The sequence below is a fragment of the Coregonus clupeaformis genome, chromosome 34 (genome assembly GCF_020615455.1).
Source record: "Coregonus clupeaformis isolate EN_2021a chromosome 34, ASM2061545v1, whole genome shotgun sequence".
NCBI classification, from domain to species: Eukaryota; Metazoa; Chordata; class Actinopteri; order Salmoniformes; family Salmonidae; genus Coregonus; species Coregonus clupeaformis.
In genome coordinates this window covers 28,448,001-28,473,845 of record NC_059225.1, presented here as the reverse complement: position 1 = coordinate 28,473,845, position 25,845 = coordinate 28,448,001, and the positions used below count along the sequence as shown (strand labels likewise).

Here is a 25,845-nt window from a genome sequence, read left to right as displayed (position 1 = left end):
CGTGATGAAACAACAAAGGTGTGGCTGAATTTATTCAACTGTGTCTAAGCCACTGTGTCTTTATACTGTCTCGGCCTTAGGCGTATATATCACGGTGGCAAGGCATATGAACCAACAGATTATAGCGCAAACAATGCAATTATCACAACATATAGGTTGTAATATGGCTTTTTTGGAGGGGTTCCCCTGTGATTTTACCTACACACCGCTACTGTGTTTGATTGACAACGTAAACAAATATCAACATTTAAAGGAGATGTATCTACTGCTTGGATAGTTAGATCTGAGCCACTGGCTTAATCCTATTATGTTATTTCTTTAGCTTTTCATTTTGGTTGAGATGGAGAGGTGAATCCACATATAATTTGTTAAATTGTCGACAGCTTAATAGACTATTTATCATGTTTGGTTGTCAACGCAACCACATATCAACATTTGAAGGATGTGTTTCTTCTTCTTGGATATATCCATCTGTGCCACTGAGTCTGGCTTTAATTACAGTTTGTCTACAAATTAATAATTGGTATGTTGGATTCAGGTCTCCTTTTCAACCAAAAAATGCACCATGTCATTGGATTAAGGTTAAAAGTTGGGTGAAAAAAATACGAAATGCCCTTACTTTGATGACTTTTTGCAAACCCAATTTGTTTTCCACGTTGATTCAACGACATCATGGAAACAACATTGATTCAACCAGTTTTTCCCCAGCAGGATAGGCCTAGGGTTTCAAGCTTTAATTGATTTCAAATGGAATCTACAAGTTAATAATAATTATGTTGGATTCACTTCTCCATCTCAACCAAAAATCTAAGTTAAAGAACATAATTAAATCAAATCAAACTTTAAATGCACTTTAAACACAGTTTGATTTGATTTAATACATTTTTTTTACTTAGATTTTTGGTTGAGATGGAGATTGAGATGTGCTTTGTCTCATGTAGCCAATACAGTTGGTTTCTTCACTGTATAGTTTTTGTGAGGGTGAACAGTGCAATGTTTCAGAAGTTAAGAGCTGTGTGAGAGTGGATGCCCTCTCTATCTGCGCCCCCTTCGCCCCCATGCTCAGAGGAGGTCCCCTGGTGGAGGAGGCCCGTGAGAAGGTCCAACAGCCGCTTCTGGACGGCCCGGGCTTGCTCCTCGTCCTCGCCCCCCACAGTCTCGACGCACTCCTGCACCGCCCGCTGGAGGTCCACCTGGAGGGGGAGACCCGACTTGGCGCCCAGCAGCGTGGGAGCAAACCAGGGCCTAAAGATCTTCTCACAGATCACCTGTCCAGAGCAGAATTAAGGAGGAGAGAAGAGGGGGTGACAAACCAGAGAGGAGCGAAGAAGGAGGAGAGAAGAGGGGGTGACAGTGGGAGACCCAAGAGGAAAGGAGGAAAGGGGTAACAGAAAGTAGAGAGAAGAGGAGGGGACAATCAATAGTCATTGTGAGAGTGACCTACTGTTCCTCTGTTCTTATTTAATTATCACCGGGGTCATTATCAGTCATATTCTTATTACACGCCCATTTGAAGGGGACGAAAGCCCCCCAGACACAAATTGCCTCCTTGACCCCCGCAATCATTAAAAGAAAAAGCCTCCATTGTCTCTTGGATAGCAGGCAGTACAATAGAGAGGTAGGGGTCAGCGAGGGTTGCGATAAGTGATCAGGAGTGGAGGAAAGGTATCGCAGCAGCCACCTGTGGCCTTGAGGTGGACCTGGTGTCATCACGTAAACGACATTGTCTGGGAGCTATCCGCCTCTCCAGTGCATCCAGCAGTATGAGTGACGACAGTATGTCAATTTATCAATTGGATGCGTAGTATGTCAATGACTAGGTATTGACTCAAGGTCGGTATTCAAACAAACTCAGATCTGCTGTAACGATCCCGGCAGTCTGAGTCGGGTCCTGTCTGGTGACTAGTTTTTCCTGTTCGTGATCTCCAGTTTCCCGAGGGTTCGGGAACGCTCCGGGGAGCTCTCTTGTTTTCCGCACCTGCATCCCATCAGCAATCTGCACACCTGGTCCTGATCATCACCCTTCTTAGGCTCTGGCCAAACATCCAGTTCCTGCCGGATCGTTAGCCATGAACATCTCTCACCCGGAACCTTCACCCAACCTCTGCCTGATGGTCGGCGGCTGCCGAGCCATGTCTGGACCTACCCCTGCACCCTCAACAACCCATCCACGCCACCCGCTCTGTCCCTGGATTATTCAGCCTCACTCGGGAGTCAATTAATAAACACTCACCTTTTCCTCTAAGTACCTTGTCCTGGTCTGCTTCTGGGTTCTGGCGTAGTATACCGTGACATCTGCGAACTGCGTACTACATTGACTTTTGGGTTGGGATTCAATCTGATTGCAGATGTGGACAACATGCCATTTAAAGGTAATTTCCGATTGAGCCTGTCATATGCAGTGTTCACCATGAATGTGATCTCCGCGAACACAGAAACATTGCCTTTACAACGTGTATTGCCTGAAAAATGCAATCGGATTGAATCCCGGCCTTAAGGGTGATTTGCACGTGATCTCCGCGAACGTCTGGGAAATGGTATTTAAAAGTTTATTTCCATGTGCAAGGCATTAATAATCTGCATTAGATTAAATCCTTTACAATCCCTTGCAATTCGTGATTTATTTTGATATATGCCCCTTGACGCTAATTATACTAATGAGGAACTTTTAAAGTCTTATCTAACCTGGGTTTGCTTCTTGTATTATAATCATACTCTGAAAAACCCTAGTGTTATCATAAGCAATTAACATTCCTTGCAGCACTCAATTACACATTAATAATTAAAAAAATTAAAGGTTGAGGGCTTTAGTATAGATATTGAGAGTTGTAGAGCGAGTTGAAAATGCAATGAACAAAATATAAACGCAAAGATGGAATGTTGTCCCACTCTTCTTCAATGGCTGTGAAAAGTTGATGGATATTGGCAGGAACTGGAACACGCTGTCGTACATGTTGATCCAGAGCATCCCAAACAGGCTCAATGAGTGATACATCTGGTGAGTATGCAGGCAATGGAAGAACTGGGACATTTTCAGCTTCCAGGAATTGTGTACAGATACTTGTGACATGGGCCCATGCATTGTCATGCTGAAACATGAGGTGATGGCGGTGGAGGAATGGCACGACAATGGGCCTAAGGATCTCATCATGGTATCTCTGTGCATTCAAATTGCCATCGATAAAATGCAACTGTGTTCGTTGTCTGTAGCTTTTGCCTGCCCATACCATAACTCCACCGGCACCATGGGGCACTCTATTCACAACGTTGACATCAGCAAACTGCTTGCCCACACAACGTCATTTTGCCATCTGCCCGGTACAGTTGAAACCGGGATTCATCCGTGAAGAGCACACTTATCCAGCGTTCCAGTGGCCATCGAAGATGAGCATTTTCCCACTAAGGTCGGTTATGACGCCAAACTGCAGTCAGGTCAAGACCTGGTGAGGGCGACGAGCACGCAGATGAGCTTCCCTGAGACGGTTTCTGACAGTTTGTGCCAAAAAAATGTGGTTGTGCAAAACCACTGTTTCATCAGCTGTTCGGGTGGCTGGTCTCAGACGATCCCGCAGGTGAAGAAGCCTGGGCTGACATAGTTACACGTGGTCTGCGGTTGTGAGGCCGGTAGGACGTACTGCCAAATTCTCTATGGTAGAGAAATTAACATTAAATTATCTAGCAACAGTTCTGGTGGACATTCCTGCAGTCAGCATGCCAATTGCACGCTCCCTGAAAACTTGAGACATCTGTGGCATTGTGTTGTGTAACAAAACTGCACATTTTAGAGCAGCCTTTTATTGTCCCCAGCACAAGGTGCACCTGTGTAATGATGATGCTGTTTAATCAGTTTCTTGATATTCCACACCTGTCAGGTGGATGGATTATCTTGGCAAAGGAGAAATGCACACTAACAGGGATGTAAACAACTTTCTGCACAAAATCTAAGAGAACATTTCTGGGATCTTTTATTTCAGCTCATGAAACATGGGACCAACATTATATTTTTGTTAATTATAATATGGAATACCTGTAGGTTGCTATTTCTCCGCTTTGAGCTGCACTTGTTCGTCTTCATGTTGCATTTGGAGATGCAGTCAAAGAAGTTGCAGTCGTCGTCGTTAGTGCAGTTCTGCTCAAGGATGTCTCGCATTTTGGGCTCGAAGAAAGCCATGTCCACATCTATAGCCACCACCTGCAGAACAGCACAGAGAGAGGTGAGTAAGTGGCAGAGTCTGATCAAGTTGCATTGCTGCCAACTCCGGAGCTCACAAGAATTCAATACCCAATCAATCAATCAAATGTATTTTATGTAGTCAAATAAATCAGGCCTATCCTCGCTTACATCCACTACTTTCTGTCTTGCTTTTCCCCTTTCACCCATCTCCCTATTCTGAAAAACTCATTTTTTTTAAAGGGAGGGTAATAAATCAAGAATAACCAAATTGTAAATATTCCTGTGGTATATATTTGGAAATTCTCATTGACGTGATTATAGAGAAGAAAGAAATATCTTAATTTTCTCTCACGTTGCTGTTTAAGGGAGTTGCTGTTTTATCTGTATGGCCCGATAGCTTCGTCCTCTTTGCAAGAGATGGCCCGTGAAGAATGACTCCACTGCAGCACTTAATGTCAGCTACACGCCACCAAATAAATAAAACCTGTCACTGTCGAACCTGGGAAGGTCTTGTCTTAGTGATCAGTGAAAATAAGAGACAATAAGCATAGCGTTTTAAGGAGCTGTAGAGCTGACAGACATGATAATAAGTGGGATTCTCTCTAGATACAGTAAGTACCACTTTATTACCGCTAGTGCAACGAAGCAAGCCAACCCAATATATACCCCCAGTATACTTTTAATTTATACAATATAGCCCCTGATATACTGTTTACCCCCAACATACTTTTAATATAGACAATATACCCTCTCAATATATGTTCTGGTCCCCCAGTATATAACATAGACATTTCACTTCCTCCTTTTTATTATAACATGAGAAAACGGAAGCAGGGATCAGCTGTATCCCCTGGAGCTATATACTTTAGAAAAACAGAGAAAGGAGGGATTGAAAGCACACTTTTTTTAATTTACGGAGCAGCTGAAACATAAACAAAAACACGTCTCCTTTGGATTCCTCTCCTTTCTCCTGGTCTTTGTCCACATTATCACATGAGCTCACGGTTTATGTAAACCATGATAGGTACGATAATATTATGTTTAATTTCAAACAGCGTCATCTTTTGAACTTCCATGCTTTCAAAAAAGTGTCAACTTACCAGCAATTATACAGGGGAAAAAAACATGACGAAAAAAAGCTTTGCAAAACGGTTTTTCTTCCGAACATTCACAAGCAAAATAAAAGCTTGCATGTAACTTTTTTTCTTCAAAGGGTAATTTGCAATAGCATTCTGACCCGCATGCACATTACACACAAAATTATGTCCCTATAACAATGGTTATTTCATCAAAGGCCTCATCAAAATAATGTTTTCCAGTTAGGAATGCCGCTGCAAACATGATAATACGGTGTATAACAATGACATCATTTTCTCCATTCCAAAAATAGGAAAAATGATTTCCTTTCAAGCTAAATATGCGTCATAGCTACATAAGCCAAATCTACAGACTCTGAAAATAATACATATGTTTTTCATTGATTGCTCAAACAGCTCTTTGTGGCCAGTTTATTTCATTTTTATGGAAATCAATTGAAAATGGTGCCAAGAAGAGAGGACTGTTAATACATTGTAATACCCTCGGTTCTCACACTATAATTTTGTGTGAATGATGTTAGCTTTTCATTCCCTTTATGTGACCTACTCAGAAAATTGTTATATCAAGGTTGTATGTCTGTTAATGCTATGAATCACCCATCAGCAGAAATACAACACATTTTGCACTGAAAAAATGCAATGTAAGTTGTTCTTTGCACCTTGCTCTCAGTCCTTGATAGGTCATAATCAGCCAAATATGCATAGGTTTCAAACAGACAAACTAAGGTAAAAACAAATGTAATACAATCTTGTTAAATGGCACAAGCGGCCATTTTGTCCTTGTGGAAAACAATTAAACAGCCTGGAGCCTCGTCATTCTTTATACACCGCATTGCTCTCGTCAAACTGTTTGCACTTTGCGGATGAATGTGCCGCTGTATTGCGTGGATAAATTAACTAATGCGAATGGGGGCATAAATCGGGTCGGTCTGTTTGTCTTAGTGTGAAAAAAGGGAGCTAGATTTCCTAACCTTGTCTCGTTTACACAGGAAGAATCTGAACTCCACCACTAAAGAGAAACAGAACTCAGATCTGTGAGGGGTACCCAGCAGCCGTTCTGGGACAGTTTTAATGACAGCTTACCCTTCAAGTAAGGCTCCTCTGTTGTTTTGTGTGAGGGAGTCAGCAACTCTTTGCTTTGAGGTGTATGTGTGTCAGTTGAATGTGTGTCTATGGGTGTACTGTGTGTGTGAGTGTGTGTTCGTATGTGTGTGCATCTGCATGCTCAAGTGTGTGTGTGTGCAAACGTGGTCGGCTCACCGTAAGGTCCTTCCGGATAGCAAAGTTCTCCGGCTTGATGTCACACAGGTGGAGGCGATGCGAAAAGTCGTTGTCGAAGCGCCACGCCATGTCCAAGAAGCTGAGGGCGATGCGGTGCACCATGTCCCTCGCCGTCCATGGGCCCGCCGATACCTCCTCCAGCGAGAAGATGTTCTGGTCCCAGGCGTGGCCTGCTGACAGGTACTCCACGGCGTAGAAGTGTCCGCATGAGCCCAACACCTTGGCTATGTGGCGGCTGAGGTCCTGCAGCACCCTCAGGAACGTGTACTCCTCCTGCTGGAGCAGAGACCACAGCGATGCCAGCTCAGCCCGCGAGTAGGTCCGCCCACGCTCCCTAAGCCTCTGGCCCCATAGCGATGGTAGCGAGGCGTTGCCACTTACGTCCAGCCCCAGGGAGTTCCTGATCTCCAGGGTGGCATAGAAGACCACGTCCAGGGGAGAGAGCTCTTCGGCCGGGTCCTGGTACTCCAGGAGGCCCAGGCTTTCGTAGGAGGAGAAGTTCTCCAGCTTGGACTTGAGCACTACGTGCGTGCCACGCCAGCGCGCCTCGATCACCTTCTTACCGTTCTCGTAGTAGAGGCAGCGCCTGTACTCCACCTGGTCGCTCACGCACAGGTCCTCGCACAGGTCACCGGTCAGGGCACCCTCGCGATACTCCTCACACTGGGACAGATAGATAGACATAAACACACACACATACAGACAAAATCTAATTATTTTTGGTGTACATAGTACGGTTGTCATGGCAGATTCAAAATACATTTTTGGGGTGAAAAAAAATATTCTAAAATGCATTTGAGGTACCAACAATTTTGCAGAAAATAGTGGTTATTTTTCAACAGAAGATTTGTAAAATGTGATTTGTAGTCCATGTCTCATCCTAATAAGGGAATGGCACTGTGTGATTGTGCTACTGAACCTAAAATGGGCAATTCTGTACGCAGCAGTACATTTGATACTAATTTTTCAGTTGATGGTGAATTATATCACATCACACTTCAGACTCAGCCTCTAACCTGCTCTCGATTTCTCGGATTAGCGAGCAAATGCGATTGTTTTAAGTCTCGGTGCATAGATGTCGGTCCAGAAGTTGGAAATGATTAGTGTTCCTGGGGGATTAGAGAGAAAATCCCTCTCTGCCCACATTCCAATGTAAACACCTGTCATCTTGAGGTGGTCACGATTTCAGCAAGATCAGATGCCTAATGGCCTTGGCTGGGTGGCATGGCTTTAGCACTTTAGCCATAGCCGTGTTTCCCTTATCACCAACCCTCACAATGGTTTCTTGTTCCTTCCCCACCCATTACTCTCTGTGGCCTCTCTTACATGTTGCCTACAAGCCTAGGTAATACTTTACATGCACACAATGTAGTGACACAATGAATTTGTATTAATTGGTGAAATAACATACATGTAATTCCAAAGTAATTCCACTGGTAATAATTTAAAACAATGTAGCTGTGGACAATTTATTTTCATTACAATTAAGTGTTGTCCATATAGCGTGATCATGTTTATATTTCACAAAATACATGAAAAGAGTCAACAGCATTGTCCTGATATTATACACAATATCAATTCCTTGAGTCTCATAGTATGGTTGTATTGGCAGACTTTACTGTGCTCCAACTTTGCTATCTGTTAGGCTGGGTGACAACACAAATGAAAGTGGACTGTCTCAAGCTGTATCGTATAGTTTGATGGTCACTGCAGTCAGCTAAAGGGCCTAAGTGTCCTCCCCTTATCTCCAGAGGGTTGAACACAGAGACCCCTGCGATTATTTTGTGCCCCTGCTATCTCTCGGCACCATGTAGGCTAACCTGTGCTGTGGCCATAATGTTAATATTTTTACAATTTTCAGTGCGGCTGCCAAGTTCCAAACGTACGTTTGAATTCCCTGGATTTGCTGGTCCTTGCACCGTTTCGGACTGCAGCTGTTTGTAGCTTCTGTTTGCATGTAAACTTTCCCACCATGGTGGTTGAACTGCGTTCAAGTCTGTCATGGTGTTTCGCTTGCATTTGTATATGCGCTGGAGTTTACAATGTACATGTAATTGCTTGTTGGAGTACCCAATGTATATAATGACTCCTGTCTGTCTGTAAAGCATTGGATTGCAATTAATAACGAAGTGAATTCCCAATGAACATGGCTTCCGCTATAGTTCATGTGTCCTGCTATCAGTTGTGGATATATACAGAGGAGCCAAATTACAGTACAAAAGCTAAAGTCAATAAATAGCCCTGCTGACGCCCACAGCATGTTTGGGTCGCGTTTCAAACTCTAGCTAATGACACACAGCAAATTCTCCAGTGTTCAATAAAAAACAAATGAACACAGAGAGTGTTAAATTAACACTGAAAGTGTGGCGTCTGTGGACCCATATGCACACCGGAACAATGTTAAATGAACACACTGCTTAGTGTAAAGCCTTAAAATATTTTCCGTGCCTTTCGAGTGAATTGTAGAGTTACCACCCATGGCTGTATTTGTTAGTGACAGAGACATGGTTGTTGTATTCATGTATTTTCGATCCTATGGACTTCACCAAGTGAGAACCTAAGCAAATATGTTATCATAACAAAAATGAAGAATTACTCAATACCATTTTGAGGGCCTAGTTTTACCCTAATACAGGGGCCTCAAACTCATACACATCACTTTGAGCAGAAACCACAAACATAAATATTGAAACAAACAATTCTAAAAATCAACATGCAATAGAGCAAGCTGGGAAATTTGATAATGATGGGTGTGATTTTGGTTCAAAGTGATGTGTATGAGTTTCAGGCCCCTGTATTAGGGTAAAACTCACAAAATAAGGCCTTATGAAATGCGTATGGTATTGTGTTAAACATTTATTTTTGAATGATAACATATTCGCTTAAGATCAACCATGTCTCTGTCACTAACGAATACAGCCATGGGTGGTAAGTCTACAATTTACTCTCAAAGCACTTTTTTTATATAAGGCTTTACAATAAGCAGTGTATTAATTTAACATTGCTCCGATGTGCATATGAGTCCTCAGACTCCACACTTTCAGTGTTGATTCAACATTATCTGTGTTCATTTTGTTTTAATTAACACTGGATGATTTTCTGACCATGAGTAAGTGGTCCCAGGGAAACAATACCCTCCAGACTTTGAAGTAGTCCACATCCTTAATGAACCTTCGGTTCACCAGCCAAGACATATCATCATGATTGCAGGGTTTGGATGAAGCAGTGAAAAAATCAGGGGTTTTGTTTATTTTCTGTACTTTTCCTTCTTTTACATTTTATTTCTCGAAATCCCACAAAAGACAATGAACAAATCTATTGGCCATCAATCAGAATCAAGGAAATATCTGTTGGCTGAGCAAAAACTAAATTCTGTCTCTGGGGCACATTCCATATTCTAAAGAGCAAATACATTGACCTTAAAAGACACAACAAAAGCTAATCACATAGTTTCTGATTTAGCCCAATGACATGGTTTACTAAGCGTTTTCACCGCTGCAAAGATGGGTCCACACAGAAAATACTTCCCTTTTATTTGCACCATTTACGTTTTTATTACTATTCTATGACTGGAATGAAATCAAACAGACAACGCCAATGTTTACAAACTACTGCAAGTTTACACACACTTCTTACTCTGAAAACCGAAGGCATCTACATATGAAGAGAGTCTACCTGGAAGTGGCAGTAGACCTAGGTTTTTACAATACTCATAATTCTGTGATCTTATTAGCTAATGGGAAATGGAGCTATAGCTTAAAGAACGTAAAAGCCCTTAGTATGTGTGTAATAACAAACAAATCACTTGGAATTACATTCGTTTAAATGCATGTTGTAAATTTGGTTAGATTCCTGTTATTCAAATAATCTTAAAAACATAATTATTTTGTAGAATTGCACTTTGCGTGCTTATTGAGCTCTCCCCCTGGCGAGGTGACGGTTAAGTCTGGAGTGGACCAGTGTGTCTTTGGTCTGTCAAGCGGAGCGCAGCCAAGCCCAAGCGCTGGTCAGAGTAGGCATGTGTGGAATGTCCTGCCACAGTGGCCTTAGCTCTACTCAGATTTATCTCACTCACAACACTGGAAAAATGAGCCTGAAAACAAAGATCTGCTCAAATATCTCCAGAGAAGACCTTTTGTTCCCATTAGTTGGCAGACAATCATATAAATATATACATTGTAGCCTAGATTATATAGGCCTACATTTGGCTCGAATTGCCGAGCGGGAACAATGTGAGAATTATTTGGGCTCACTCGCGGCCAATGTAAGCCAGTACTGTAAATCATCAAACCAAAGTTGGTACTATTGTTGTGTAGCGTGTGAATTTGGGTGGACATTGTGTTTATTCATTTTTAAATGGAGAAGAGCAATAAATAGATACATTTTGAGGGCACTGAGTGGGTGGCCTGTTTTACAAGAAGTCCAGTTCACTGGGAGTACTAGTTTCCCACAATTATGTATGCACTATACACAACCTCATTGCTGCTTGTTGGACTCAAACAAAGCCACTTTATTCAGTAGCACTTTATAATGTTGCATGAATTGATAGTTTAGCTGTGGGATTCAAACCTTCGTCATATTGTTTCTAATCTAAAAGAAAGGCTGGTTTACTAGCACATATATTTACAAATCACAAAAGTTACCACAGACATTATTAAATCAACTCAAAATCAAATCAAATCAAGTAAAATCAAAGCTTCTACATCTGCATTGCTTGCTGTTTTGGGTTTTAGGCTGGGTTTCTGTATAAGCACTTTGTGACATCTTCTGATGTAAAAAGGGCTTTATAAATACATTTGATTTGATTTGACCACAGATATTATATTCATATTTGTATGGCCTGTTCCATCTCCACAAGTGGTTACATAGCTGTGAAGCCATACAGTACATACATGTTGAGTGTTACTATTATCACAGTATAATTATTATTCACAATGGCATATCATAAAATGAACACAATAGCATATTTACAGTTTCTTTACGGATGGCAGTATATATAATGTATACTTTTTGTAACAGTACTGTAATTATCCTACGAAACACAACCATCATTAGAATTCACATTGAAGTGGCCTTGGTACCGTTCCCTATCTCCAGGCAATGCCAATTTATGTCTGGCTAAATGCGTGAATAAAGAAAGCTATTAAGGTGTGCAGTAAAAAGCTTAAGGGATTTGTTCAATTAGTAAAGACTGCCAAAAGAAAAGACCCCCGAACAGTGCTCGCAGTGTGTACAACAGATGGTTCCACTAAAAAGAGGACTCACAACATAGCCAGTTGAATGGGATCATTTTAGAATTAGTTTGTTGATTTAGCATACCTTAAAAATATTATATTTCTAGTACATTCTATGACATAGCACAATTAGGGGTCGGGTGTTGTTGTGGGTCTTTGTGAACGGGATGTTGTGTCGCCCTGCGGTTTGTCCCTTTGATACTCTGAGAACCCTTATCCCTCTATAAAAGGTGCTAAAGGGAGAACACTAGTTTTGAAAGACATATTCTCTATGTGGTTAGATAATAAAGAAACAGTATTGAGAGATACTGATGTAAACAGGCATTACAAAGGGTTTAATAAAATATATTATTGAAATGTAAATTCACTTTTGTTGTCACCTAACATGTTTCAGTTTTTTCTCTGTTTGCTTTTGTCTGTAACCATTATGGATGACAAAAAAATCGAAACCACAAACCCCTATTGCCAGCTGAGAAGTGATGAAATTGTCACATCTCCTCCCGTTGCTCCCCTCCGGCGCTCTGATTCGCCGGTCTACTGAGCCACCGGTCTGAGCGCACCACCTCGGCAAAATCGGAATGGAAACCCAACGCACCCTAATCACCTCCAGCGCACCTGCACCTCATCATCTCATCACCACCCCTATTTAGCCCTGGACTGTTCTATATGATGTTGTGTGTGATTGTTTAGCTTCGTGTCATTTACTCTATCTTTGTTATTTCTCTTTATAATTTTTAAGTAAACCTTAACCTTGTTAATTTCTGCCTCTGCGTCCTGCAACTTCGTATACTCAGTACTCGTCACAGAATCACACACCAAATGAAAATGGATGCAGCAGGAGTTTCCCAGTGCCTCGACCAGCACCAGCAGCAGCTTGCCCAGTTGAATGCCGCCATGCAGGAAGTGCTCCAAACTCTGCAAAATCTGCCCAGCGCTCCGGTTCCACCTCAGGGAGCGGCGAGTGCCCCCAATCCACCTGTTCCTGTGCTATCACCCACTTCTGCGGGAACCCTCGCCCTACCGGAGCGCTATGATGGTAAAACTACTAAATGTAGTGGCTTCCTGCTACAGGTTTCACTTTATCTGGCGCGTCAGCCTGGGGCATATCCATCTGACCAAGCCAGGATAGCGCTGGTGATTTCGCTCCTTAAAGGAAAGACGCTGGATTGGGCCACGGCAGTCTGGGAAGGAGGAGGCAGTGGCGCTTCCCTACCCTACCTTCCTAGCTCAGTTCAGGGCGGTGTATGATCATCCCACGGAGGAAAAGGACGGGGGTGAGCGTCTCCTCCATCTACAACAGAGAGAGGGGCCCGCGTCCGAGTACGCTCTGAGCTTTCGCATGGTGGCGGCGTCTTCCGGCTGGAATGAGCGAGCTCTGCGCACGGCCTTCAGGAGAGGCTTACGGGAGGACATCAAGACGGAACTCACATGTCGGGACGACGAGATGGACCTTGATACCCTCATCACCACATCCATCAGTCTTGACGGCATGTTGAGAGAGAGACGGTGTTCCCAACACCTCCCGGAGCGATGGAAGCCGTCCTGCTTCCGAGTCCTCACCCATGGAGGTGGGCAGCCCCCCCTACACCACCACGGACCACAGATCTCCTGGTGGCTCCCTATCTAGGCGGTATGACTCCTGTCGCCGCTCCGTGAGTGTTACGTCAGCTGCTATCACAAAACCATTGTTTTTAGTTCCCATAACGGTGACTGGTTATTCCTTCTCTTCCATTTCTACTGCAATGATATATTCCGGATCAGCTGGGAACCTTATAGATAGGGAGCTGGTCTCTGAATGGGGTTTGCCCACCGTGTCACTGCTATCTCCGCTACATGTCACCTCACTGGAAAATAAACCCTTTGGATCAGGCACCATTACGCACGTCACTCTCCCCATCACCATCACCATTCCCACACTACTGGAGCACCACGAGGAGTTGTCATTCCACATCGTCACATCACCCCTTCACCGGATCGTCTTGGGATTACCCTGGCTCAGACTACACAACCCCACCATCAATTGGAGCACCAGGAGGATCACAGCCTGGTCCACCTCATGCCAGAAGACCTGCCTGCCGGTGGTGTTCCAGTAGTGACGTGTTCCGGGACATGCTGAGTAGACAGTTGGTGGTGTACATCGACGATATCCTGATCTACTCGGCTACGTTCGAGGAGCACGTCAGAGACGTCCGAGCTGTCCTACTCCGCCTCCGGGAACACAGCCTGTTGGTGAAGGGGGAGAAATGTGAATTCCACCAACAGGCCATCTCCTTCCTGGGATACCGGATCAGTCCTCAGGGGGTGTTCATGGAGGGAGTGAAGACAGACGCCGTCAGGTCATGGCCAGTTCCCATCACCATCAGGGCCTACAGAGCTTCCTGGGCTTCGCTAATTTCTACCAGCGTTTCATCAGGTCCTTCAGCTCCACAGCCACCCCGCTCACTTCTCTCCTTAAGGGTGGGCCTCAGAAGCTGACCTGGAACCCTGAGGCTGACGCTGCCTTCAAGAGGCTGAAGGGGTGGTTCACCACAGAGCCCATCCTAAAAGACCCAGATCCTTCTCGTCCTTTCATCCTGGAGGTGGACGCATCGGAGGAGGGCGTGGGTGCGGTCCTCTCCCAGCGGCACGGTAAGCCAGAGAAAATGTATCACTGTGCCTTTTTCTCTAAAAAGCTTACCCCCGCAGAGAGGAACTATGGAGTTGGCAACAGGGAGCTGTTGGTGGTGGTCCTCGCTCTGGAGTAATGGAGACACTGGCTGGAGGGCGCAGTCCATCCATTCCAATTTCTTACTGACCACCAGAATTTTGAGCACATACGGGCAATGAAACGGATGAACTCTCGTCAAGCTAGGTGGGCCCAATTTCTCACTCGCTTCCAATTCATTCTGTCCTACCGCCCAGGATCCCAGAATGTGAAGGCCGACGCACTCTCCAGGATGCACCATACAAGAGAAAGGAAGGATCTGGGGCGTCCTATCCTGCCCTCGTCTCTCATCGTTGCACCTGTCATTTGGGATGTGGACAATGACATCCGCCTGGCGGCTCAGGAGGACCCAGCGCCTGCCAATGCCCCTCCGGGGCGCGTGTATGTACCCACCAGTGTCCGTGACTGCCAGCTGATCTGGGCGCATACTACCCTGCATTCTCTAGCCCAGAAATACTGGTGGCCCACCTTGGGTTCTGAGGTCTCCCGCTATGTCAACTCCTGTTCCGTATGTGCCCAAATGAAGACACCTCGGAATGCCCTGGCAGGCAAACTAGTTCCTCTCCCAGTGCCTCAGCGACCTTGGTCACACCTGTCCATAAACCTTGTCACTGACCTTCCACGTTCTGACGGCTTCACCACAGTCATGGTGGTCGTAGATCGGTTCTCCAAATCATGCCGTTTTTTTGCCACTAACTGGTCTTCCTTCTGCTCTCCAGGTCACTGAGGTTCTGTTCCAACAGGTCTTCCGGCATTATGGACTTCCGGAGGACATCGTCTCGGACCGTGGCCCCCAATTCACCTCCCGAGTGTGGAAGGCTTTCCTGGAGAAGATCGGTCTCAGTCAAATGGGTCTCAGTCAAATGGGCAGGTGGAGCGCATTATTTTCTTTGTTGCCACTGTCAGGACCGGCAGGGTGAGTGGGCGAGGTTTCTTCCCTGGGCAGAATATGCCCAGAACTCCCTCGTTCACTCCTCCACGGGGCTCACTCCCTTCCAGTGCGTCCTGGGGTACCAGCCGGCCCTGGCCCCTTGGACACCCAGCCAGACCGATGTGCCCACTTTCGGCGAGTGGTTCCACAGGGCCGGACAGGTCTGGGACGCCGCCCGTGTCCGTCTCCAGAGGGCCATTAGTCATCAGAAGGACCAAGCCGACCGCCACTGCTGAGAGGCCCCTGTATTCCAGCCTGGGGATCGTGTCTGGCTGACCACAAAAAAACCTCCCTCTCCGCCTGCCCTGCAAGAAACTGAGCCCCCGGTTTGTGGAGCCGTTTAAGGTCCTCCAGGTACGCCTCCTCCGCACTTGGACATTGACGGGAGTCCTGCGTATGCGGTGAGGGACCTGCTGGACTGCAGGTACCGTAGGGGATGGCTCCATTACCTGGTGGACTGGGAGGGGCATGGTCCTGAAGAGAGGAGCTGGGTTCCGGCTGGGGATGTTCTGGACCTCAACCTAATTCGGGACTTCCACTGTCGCAGCCCTGACTGGCCCGCTCCTCGTCCTCGGGGTCGTCCTCCTGGCCGGCGATGTCCAGCGGCTGGAGCCGCGCGTCAGGGGGTGGGGGTACTGTCATGTCTCCTCCTGTTGCTCCCCTCCGGCGCTCTGATTCGCCGGTCTACTGAGCCACCGGTCTGAGTGCACCACCTCGGCAACACCGGAATGGAAACCCAACGCACCCTAATCACCTCCAGTGCACCTGCACCTCATCATCTCATCACCACCCCTATTTAGTCCTGAACTGTTCTGTATGATGTTGTGTGTGATTGTTTAGCTTCGTGTCGTTTACTCTATCTTTTTTTTTTTTATTTTTATTTTTTAGGGGGTAGATCAGCTTTAATATTGCAGATAGATTGTAACTTCCATCAATGTAATTGTCTGCATCACCTCCAACCTCCCATATGTTTTTTTCTTTCTTGCATATATATATATATATATATATATATATATATATATATATATATATATATATATATATATACGCATATACATACATATATTTCCCTTTATTACATTACTTTCCAACCCCACCATCCCTTCCCTAATTGGAGTAAACTAGTGAACAACAATGCTTAGGCCTCTACTTCATGCTTATACATACTATATACATTTTATGGACACAGTCAATAATTATATTTTGTTTGTTTTTACTCCTGAACTTCCTCCGATCATTTTCATGATGTCCATCTGGTATGCTTCTATATGCCATATCTTTCTAATTGTGCTCTTTTACAAAAGCTCACAATATATAACCAATATACTTACTATGGACACAGCATGTCTTACACTAGTTATCTTGTTGATATTAGTTGTTGTTATTAGTCCCATCCTTCAGCTCCATTCAACACCTCCCATCTATCTCTTAACACCATCCATATTGGATTTCTATTTGCCATATATTTTTCAACTGTACTGTGATGTTTTATAAAAGTTCTGAACCTTTCTATTCTCATTGTTTCTACAGATCGTAAATTGAAAATAAACATTTTTACTAAAAGTATTATTATATTATTGATCGATTGACTATGACTTTTCAGATCACCCAGTAGTGCTATCTGCAGGGTCAGCTCCATGCAAATATTGCAATCCTTCAGCCATTCCTGGACCTGTGTCCAGAAACAAGCTACAAATGGACAGTACCAAAACAAATGATCTAATGATTCTGTCTCTTCACAGCCAAATCTGCAGAGCTGGGAAGATTGTATCCCTCATACAAATAACATTCTATTGGTAGCAAGAATTTTATATAATAATTTAAATTGAAAAATTATACGTTTTGAATCCGGCGTCGTTTTGCGTATAAGTTCATAAACACTATGCCATGGAATCCATACGTCAAAAATCTCTTCCCAACTATTTTGCAATCTATATTGGAAGGCTGTCAATCTTTTGGTCCTTAAATGAAACTGGTAAACTGTTTTATTTATCACAATCTTCTTTAACCAATTATGTTCTTTAATTCAAGGCCAACAGACAAGTTCTTTACTTTTTCCTCCTTCCACTTTCCTCTTCCATTTTTGCAGTAATGCTGCAATTATTTGGTTGTAATTTTGGGTAGAGCACACATTTCCATATGTTTTTGTTAGCTGCATGTGCGACATAACTCCACCATTCCTACCGATAATATAATTTACGAAGAAAAATTTTCTAAAAAAATAAAGTTTTTTTATCAATTAGTATATATGAGTTTAACCACAATACAGTGGGGGAAAAAAGTATTTAGTGAGCCACCAATTGTGCAAGTTCTCCCACTTAAAAATATGAGAGAGGCCTGTAATTTTCATCATAGGTACACGTCAACTATGACAAACAAATTGAGATTATTTTTCTCCAGAAAATCACATTGTAGGATTTTTAATGAATTTATTTGCAAATTGTGGTGGAAAATAAGTATTTGGTCACCTAAAAACAAGCAAGATTTCTGGCTCTCACAGACCTGTAACAACTTCTTGAAGAGGCTCCTCTGTCCTCCACTCGTTACCTGTATTAATGGCACCTGTTTGAACTTGTTATCAGTATAAAAGACACCTGTCCAAAACCTCAAACAGTCACACTCCAAACTCCACTATGGCCAAGACCAAAGAGCTGTCAAAGGACACCAGAAACAAAATTGTAGACCTGCACCAGGCTGGGAAGACTGAATCTGCAATAGGTAAGCAGCTTGGTTTGAAGAAATCAACTGTGGGAGCAATTATTAGGAAATGGAAGACATACAAGACCACTGATAATCTCCCTCGATCTGGGGCTCCACGCAAGATCTCACCCGTGGGGTCAAAATGATCACAAGAGCGGTGAGCAAAAATCCCAGAACCACACGGGGGGACCTAGTGAATGACCTGCAGAGAGCTGGGACCAGTAACAAAGCCTACCATCAGTAACACACTACGCCGCAAGGGACTCAAATCCTGCAGTGCAAGACGTGTCCCCCCTGCTTAAGCCAGTACATGTCCAGGCCCGTCTGAAGTTTGCTAGAGTGCATCTGGATGATCCAGAAGAGGATTGGGAGAATGTCATATGGTCAGATGAAACCAAAATAGAACTTTTTGGTAAAAACTCAACTCGCTCGTGTTTGGAGGACAAAGAATGCTGAGTTGCATCCAAAGAACACCATACCTACTGTGAAGCATGGGGGTGGAAACATCATGCTTTGGGGCTGTTTTTCTGCAAAGGGACCAGGACGACTGATCCGTGTAAAGGAAAGAATGAATGGGGCCATGTATCGTGAGATTTTTAGTGAAAACCTCCTTCCATCAGCAACGGCATTGAAGATTAAACGTGACTGGGTCTTTCAGCATGACAATGATCCCAAACACACCGCCCGGGCAACGAAGGAGTGGCTTCGTAAGAAGCATTTCAAGGTCCTGGAATGGCCTAGCCAGTCTCCAGAGCTCAACCCCATAGAAAATCTTTGGAGGGAGTTGAAAGTCTGTGTTGCCCAGCGACAGCCCCAAAACATCACTGCTCTAGAGGAGATCTGCATGGAGGAATGGGCCAAAATACCAGCAACAGTGTGTGAAAACCTTGTGAAGACTTACAGAAAACGTTTGACCTGTGTCATTGCCAACAAAGGGTATATAACAAAGTATTGAGAAACTTTTGTTATTGACCAAATACTTATTTTCCACCATAATTTGCAAATAAATTCATAAAAATCCTACAATGTGATTTTCTGGATTTTTTTTTCTCATTTTGTCTGTCATAGTTGACGTGTACCTATGATGAAAATTACAAGCCTCTCTCATCTTTTTAAGTGGGAGAACTTGCACAATTGGTGGCTGACTAAATACTTTTTTCCCCCACTGTATATATATATATATATATATATATTTGTGATGTCACGAGAGGCTGTGTCCTGGAGGGACGTTACATCCCCTGAGGTGGCTGCAAACCCAGACAGCTATGGCTCCATCTGCTGGTATGGTCGGGAACTCCACCCCTCTATGGCCAATCTTCCCACGCAGCTGAAACAAATGAGGAGCTGATGAGCTGAAGGTTTGGGAAGGGAAGAGACACAGTCTCCAACCTGGGCTCTCTGGAGGACAAGAGTGCTGCACGTCCACTTCCATGAGGAATATAAGGATTTGGAGATACTTACCTTTGGGAAATACTCACCTTTGGATATATGCACCTGTGGAAATACGTGTGGGACATTTGGAAGGACGTTTTGCTGGGTTGGCCACTAGCTGCAACGTGGAATACAGTAAGACTGGGGAAAAGTTATTTTGAGCGAGTGAGAGTTATGATTTTGGATGTGGAAGAGACATCCCTGAACTGTTAACCCTTAAAGAGCCACAAGAGAACAGAATTGTGTTATACTTTCGTTAGTTTCCCAAGACCTTTAATAAAATCCTTGTTTTGATTGAACCTGGTCTCCTTGCACTACTTGAGCAATCCCGCTGAAAGCTGTGTAGCCTCTCGTGACATCACAATATATATATATATATATATATATATATATATTTCCACACTATGAGGTTGGAATAATGCTGTGAAATTGTGAAAATTATCATAATGCCCTTTTAGCGTAAGAGCTGTTTGAAAAGACTACCTGAAAGTTCTGCCTGTTTTGGTGGGATGGAGTTTTGGCCTGCCTGGTGACATCACCAGGCGGTAAATTAATGAATAGACCAATAAGAAAGAGTTCCAAACCTCTCTGCCAATAATAGCTAGTTTTCAGTTTCCCCCTCCCCACTCAGACCACTCCCAGACAGTCCTAGCAAAATTCTTGCTTGAGTAATGGTTTATTTTCTTAACCATTGTAATTGAAAACAATCACAGTAAGGTACTTTTACCCAGAAATGATTTGATATTGAGATAAAAACGACTGCATTTTATATACAATTTAGCCTCAAGCCTCAGTGTTCGCCTCAAGCCACATAATATATCAATTTAGCCCCAAACATCCTATATGCAACAACATTTAGATTAGAAGCTAAATAAATTATAGGTCATGATGAAATGTACATCAGCCTTAACACGTTTATATCTGTACACTTTACCAGAATAAAGAGGTAAATCCTCTGAGTACTGTATGTGGGTACATATTAACCATATCATTGCACAAATGCAAATAAATAATGATGTATACTGACATCAGACAGAACAGGAACTATCTGTCTGAACAGGAATAAACACTCAGACAGCAAAAGCGGAGGTTGGGTGGTTTTAGTTCCATTCTGTCAACCTCGGCACACAATGGTCAGTTTGACCCTAAAGAGAGGCTACTTTCTGAGGTTGGCCAACATTAGGGCCTGTAACAATGTCAAAAGAAGAACCGACAGACTGTTGGCCTGTTGCACTGGGCAGTTCGCCAAAAGCAACCACTGTTTGTCTATTTCGTGCAAATTGATTGTCTGTCCACATGATATATTGGACTAGCTGCATTTAAAGGGGAATTTCAAAGCATGTTTGGGGTTATTTATGAGGTTAAACATTTAAGCAATTGGCAGAGTAAATGTTGATGGGAGACAATGGGGTTCATGTAATCATAATACGAAATCTAGCTATTATTACCTTGTGTATTTAGTCATATTTTGTGTCATTAAATTAATGGCTGGACAATCAGCAGTAGCTCATTGTGTCAGATTAGATACCCACCCTGAGTCCTTCTTTTTCGTTTAATATTTAGAGGACAGAACATTCCATGGAATCAAAGGTACTCGTTGATCTGAGACCAAGGCCTTCGCCCTGAGGAGACAGAAGGGTGTAACATTTCCTCTGTGAACTGTCACTGCGCTCAAAACATTATCAAGAGAGAACACACAACATAGCAATGTTCATGTCTTGAAGTCTCCCCTTGACGTGTGTCATCCATATAAATAAAAGTCTGTTATTTATTGCACAGGTCATATGGGTGGCATTTAATAAATGTCCATTTCATAGGAATGTCAAATGCATACATTTGTTCTGAAACCTTTATGAGAAATGCTTAATTAAACATGGATGAATTAAGCAGATAATATCTGATTGGGAAGATTATCTCATTGATAATATAATTGATTACATGTCTACTTGTTGCTATTAAGTCTGGTCAAGACCATTACTTTAATAGATTGTCTTCCTCATAAATAGGCAGACATTGTGACTTGCAGGCTTGATGTGGCCTGTAAACCAGGAGTTTCAGACCACTGCATTAGGGTGTAACTAGGTCCTCAAAGAAAGGCCTTATGATATATGTAATGTATTGTCATAAAGAGTTTCATTTTAAAGATAAGATATTCACTTAGACGCTCACTTAGTGAAGGCTACAGGACTGAATACAACAACCTTGTGTCTGTCACTAACAAATACAGTCATGGGTGGTAACGACAATTCACTCAAAAGGCAAGGTACACTGGGAAATATGCAAATATGGTATAATACATTCTCAAGTTGAATTGTATGTTTACTCAGCCGAAAATTCAAAGTTGAGTGAACATACAATTCAACTTGAGAATGTATGTTGGTTCAGCTTTATGCCCAAATGTTGAGCAAACTCACAATCCTATTGCAGCTGGTTGCCTTACACGTTGAATCAACTTCAATGCTCATTTGTTGAGCAAAGTCACAATCCTATTGCAGCTGTTTTTTTTACATTAAATCAACATATATATTTATTTTTTTACAGTGCAAGTTGAATTGCCTTTGGAAAAATTGGTGCAAAGCTTTAGAAATCTAGCCCTTTCTGTCTTGTGTGGTTTTGGCGGTGAAGTGATGACGGTTAGCCAGAATGGGATAAGTTACGCTATCTTCTTGTTATGATTTGGGTGAGAAATAACAACTTCAGTCTCGGTCTACGCCTACCTGGAAGAGATTTGCGGCTCACTTCCAGAAGTGACCAACTGAAATGTAATTTAATCACGCACTCAATATTGTGTGTAATCCAGTTTAAAAGCGCGCTTTATGCGAAAGCATTAGAACCAAGAAGTAATCCCAGTAAGAATTGCGATTCTTTTGTTTGAGGTTCAGGGCCACTTCTAGAAGTTAACCCAGGTGAGTATCCATTCGGAATTGGATGAAATACAGTTAAGTCTCACTGTATTGTTTATCAAATCAAGACTTGCTCTGGGAAAAAAAGCGTAGAGAAACAAAAAAACATGCAAAATGTGTAATGCACCATGTCTTACAGTTTTATTACTACCAGCAATTATTTTTGAGAAATAGATAATTCTGTCTCATAAGTAAACAGAGGGATGGATTGTGGACTCCGCGCGTCCCTTATGAAAAAAGATTGCAGTCAGAGTGCAATATCACTGCATTACACTGTAGTATAACTGTAGTTAGAATGCATTTTAACTGTAGTAGGCTGTAAATACTGCGTCCAAAAATTGTTTTGTTTACTGCAGGATTTTTGCAGTTTAACTGTAGTACACTGCAGTTATTCTGCAATCACTGCATCCAAAATTCCACAGTCGACTGCAGTTACTGCACTTTTACTGCAGTTTCAAAACTGCAATCCTTTTTGTAAGGGGTAGCAAGTTTATTAAAAGGCGTAAATCTATGGTAGAGAGGTTAAGAGTAAGGGGGAGAGAGAGAGAGGAGCAACTAAAGTTGTTTTATTGTTGCTCCGCTCTACACTCTGAAGATATCCTGTAAATTCGGCTTAATTCCATCACAGTGTGTTACACTCTGTGAGTGTTAGATGGCAGAATTCAAAAGGTATTTGTCCAAGACAGAGAGATGTCTACTGGTTAAATAACTTTACCCTGAGAAAATATTTTGTCCATTTGTTTAGATCTGTCAATATTTCAATCTATCTACTCTACATTATCTTCATGTGCAAAATTGTTTGGCTTAGTGTATGGTTTATGTTATGTCACAAACACACACATACACATTTTACGTTGTGTGTATCAGTATACACACTAACCTCAAGTTCAGTGTCAACATAAAAACAGAAGTGTGAGTCCGCCGTCCCCATGTACAGTACTCACCACTCTCTGCAGGATCTTCTTGCTCTTGTCGTCCGTGCAGTAGTCGGAGAGGATGGTCCGGTGCACAAACACCAGGCCATTGAGGAACACCCAGGAGCCGAACCAGAGCAGGGCGAACACCAGCGTGCTCCTGCGGCACACCTTCAACCCGAGCCACCTGAGCAGACAGCGCCTCCGCGATGGCTCCGGCCCCATGGCCCTCCGCAACGACCACATCTGTTGACCACAACCGCCCTCCCACCCCTGGTTAAACCGCTCAGGGGCAAGAGCTATTTAGTCAGCACCCACTCAGCCTGGTTTTCTTGCATCTCTGGTAGAAGTGGCCGTCTAGTGTTGGGGAGCTGCAGGGCTGCTGGTAGGGTCTGTGTCCTGCTGGGTACATGCTCCTCTGGTTTCCTCTCTCTCTCTCTCCCGCCTGGCGGGTCCCCATGGCTGGCCAGCTGTCTGGCTGGCTGGTGCTTGTCTGAGGCCCCCCGCCCCTTGTGACAGCTGCTGGTTCTTAAACTTGGGCGCTCTGCCCCATTTTGGTTTCCTTCTCCTGGCCTGCCTTCCCAGCTCCCAGCTCCTTGCTCTGTGTGTGTGTGTGTTTGTATGTGTGTGTGTTTTTCCTGAATAAGCATGGCCAAGTGCACTGCTTGAGAGGCTGTCCTGTGAGTGCATGCACGGTCAGTCAACTGCTCTTCTACGCTGCCCTCTTTCTATCAAACTGAAGAGACTCCCCTGCAGTTTCTCTCCCTCCCGTCTTATCTCTACCCCTATTTCCCTTATTTTTCCCCTGTCTCTCTCTCTCTCTCTCTCTCTCTCTCTCTCTCTCTCTCTCTCTCTCGCTCTCTCTCTCCGTCTATCTCGCTCACCCCACCTTTTCCCCCTTTCCTCTCCCTCCCGCCCCCTTGTTATGAGATCACCTCCTTTCGGGTTGCATTGACAACCCTCTTTTTTACCATTACCACGGCAGCCAGGACTTTGCTAAGACATAGTCCCTGCACAGTTGTGTCTGCCGAGTGTGCTGCCAATTCTAATTATTCTCTCTGTGTACTTTCTCCTGTGCCACACATAACAGGCATAACCGTAAAAACAGCCCAAGTGTCCTTGGGCTCTGTGATAATTGCTCTATTAGTAAATGGGGATAAAATACAGCCACCATCAACAGATTTCATTTGATTTGGTCTGAGTTATTTATTTATTTATTTTTAACGACAAATAGCTCACAGGAAGGATTCTGTTTGAGATGCCTATAAAGGGTTGAATTTTCTAATTTTAGTTCTGCTGCCTCGAGGGAATAGATTTTTTCCCACTCTCTCCATTCTCTCTTCGCTCTCTCTGTACTCTCTCTTTCTCTCAGGGGAGTCTTTACTGCGATCGTCGGCGTAACAGTCGCAAGTGCCCAGAATGTCTAATGACTTCACAGAAAAGGCACCAGCGCCCTTGCCAAGCTCTGTGCATATTTATACATTTAGTGAGGAGTTTTGTGTAATTTGAATTGCCAATTATACAGTCTCGTGTACTTTGTGTAGCTCCTCAGCATTGGCATGATCTAACACTCTTCTTCTCTAAACTCATTAATGCTATCCACTCATCAGAGATGCCAGGCTGATTTTAATGGTCTGACACCATTCCCAAATTGCTGGATAGGCATATATTTTAAATTGGGTTATACCCTATTACATCTAACCTTGACATTTACAAATTTCACATAAAATGTAAAAAAAAAAAAGAAAGAATAAAAACTCCAATACATATCTATTTACACTCATGCAAGTGTAACTTTATGGGAGGAATTTCACATTATCTTGAGTTATGCAAAGGAACTTATGTATTGACAGCGCAATGAATTGTTTGTATGGAATATTATTATTATTATTATTATTATTATTATTATTATTATTATATTATATATTATATATGTTTGATCAACACCATATGTATTTGTATTTGTATTTTCACATCATTCAGTTATTTTGTTGGGGACTTGTACCCACTTGCTACCTTGGTGAATAATTTGATAACTTGATCGCTTGATTATAACCTTTCCAAGTCATAAATATACATTTACTGAGTTTTGTGTATAACCTCCTTAAAGCTGTATCACAGCGCCATCTACTGATCATAGGTACATGTAACTATAACAGGTTAATAACAGATGAGCAGGCCCTGTATTCATACACCTTAATTTAGGATCTTAATATTAATCTTACATCTTGCTCTCTCATAAACAATTGCATGGTACAATTCTCCAACATGTGCATACAACTGAATTCTAGATGATGAACCCTGAACCTTGTGTATTTTGTGAACATTTAGATGAATATAACACATCATTATTTAAAAATAATCATTTGTTTGGTTGCATGGTGAATTACACACAACCCAAACCAAAATCAGACCCTGTGACTCATTGTTACTCATTGCTTGGAGTTGATTTTTTTAAATACAATAACAAGAACAA

General features: G+C 43.1%; 1 protein-coding gene across 1 annotated transcript; it reads right to left on the bottom strand.

Moving 5' to 3' along the window:
• Window positions 1-853: 853 nt before the first annotated feature.
• On the bottom strand, window positions 854-23,859 carry LOC121549978 (divergent protein kinase domain 1C). The gene is made up of 4 exons (XM_041862016.2): window positions 23,400-23,859; window positions 6,532-7,215; window positions 4,028-4,192; window positions 854-1,268 (listed from the first exon to the last, which is right to left on the bottom strand). The coding sequence occupies exons 1-4, from the start codon at window positions 23,613-23,615 to the stop codon at window positions 999-1,001; spliced, it is 1,335 nt and encodes a 444-aa protein (XP_041717950.2). The 5' UTR covers window positions 23,616-23,859; the 3' UTR covers window positions 854-998.
• Between the last annotated feature and the right edge of the window lie 1,986 nt (window positions 23,860-25,845).

Bases quoted from the DNA above. Each gene is read 5' to 3' on its own strand.
- LOC121549978 (XM_041862016.2), bottom strand. From the start codon at position 23,615: ATGTGGTCGTTGCGGAGGGCCATGGGGCCGGAGCCATCGCGGAGGCGC. The intron at 7,216-23,399 runs GTGAGTACTGTA...TATCTGTCCCAG, and splicing joins AGAAGATCCTGCAGAGAGTG to TGTGAGGAGTATCGCGAGGG. The intron at 4,193-6,531 runs GTGAGCCGACCA...GCTGTTCTGCAG, and splicing joins CTATCCGGAAGGACCTTACG to GTGGTGGCTATAGATGTGGA.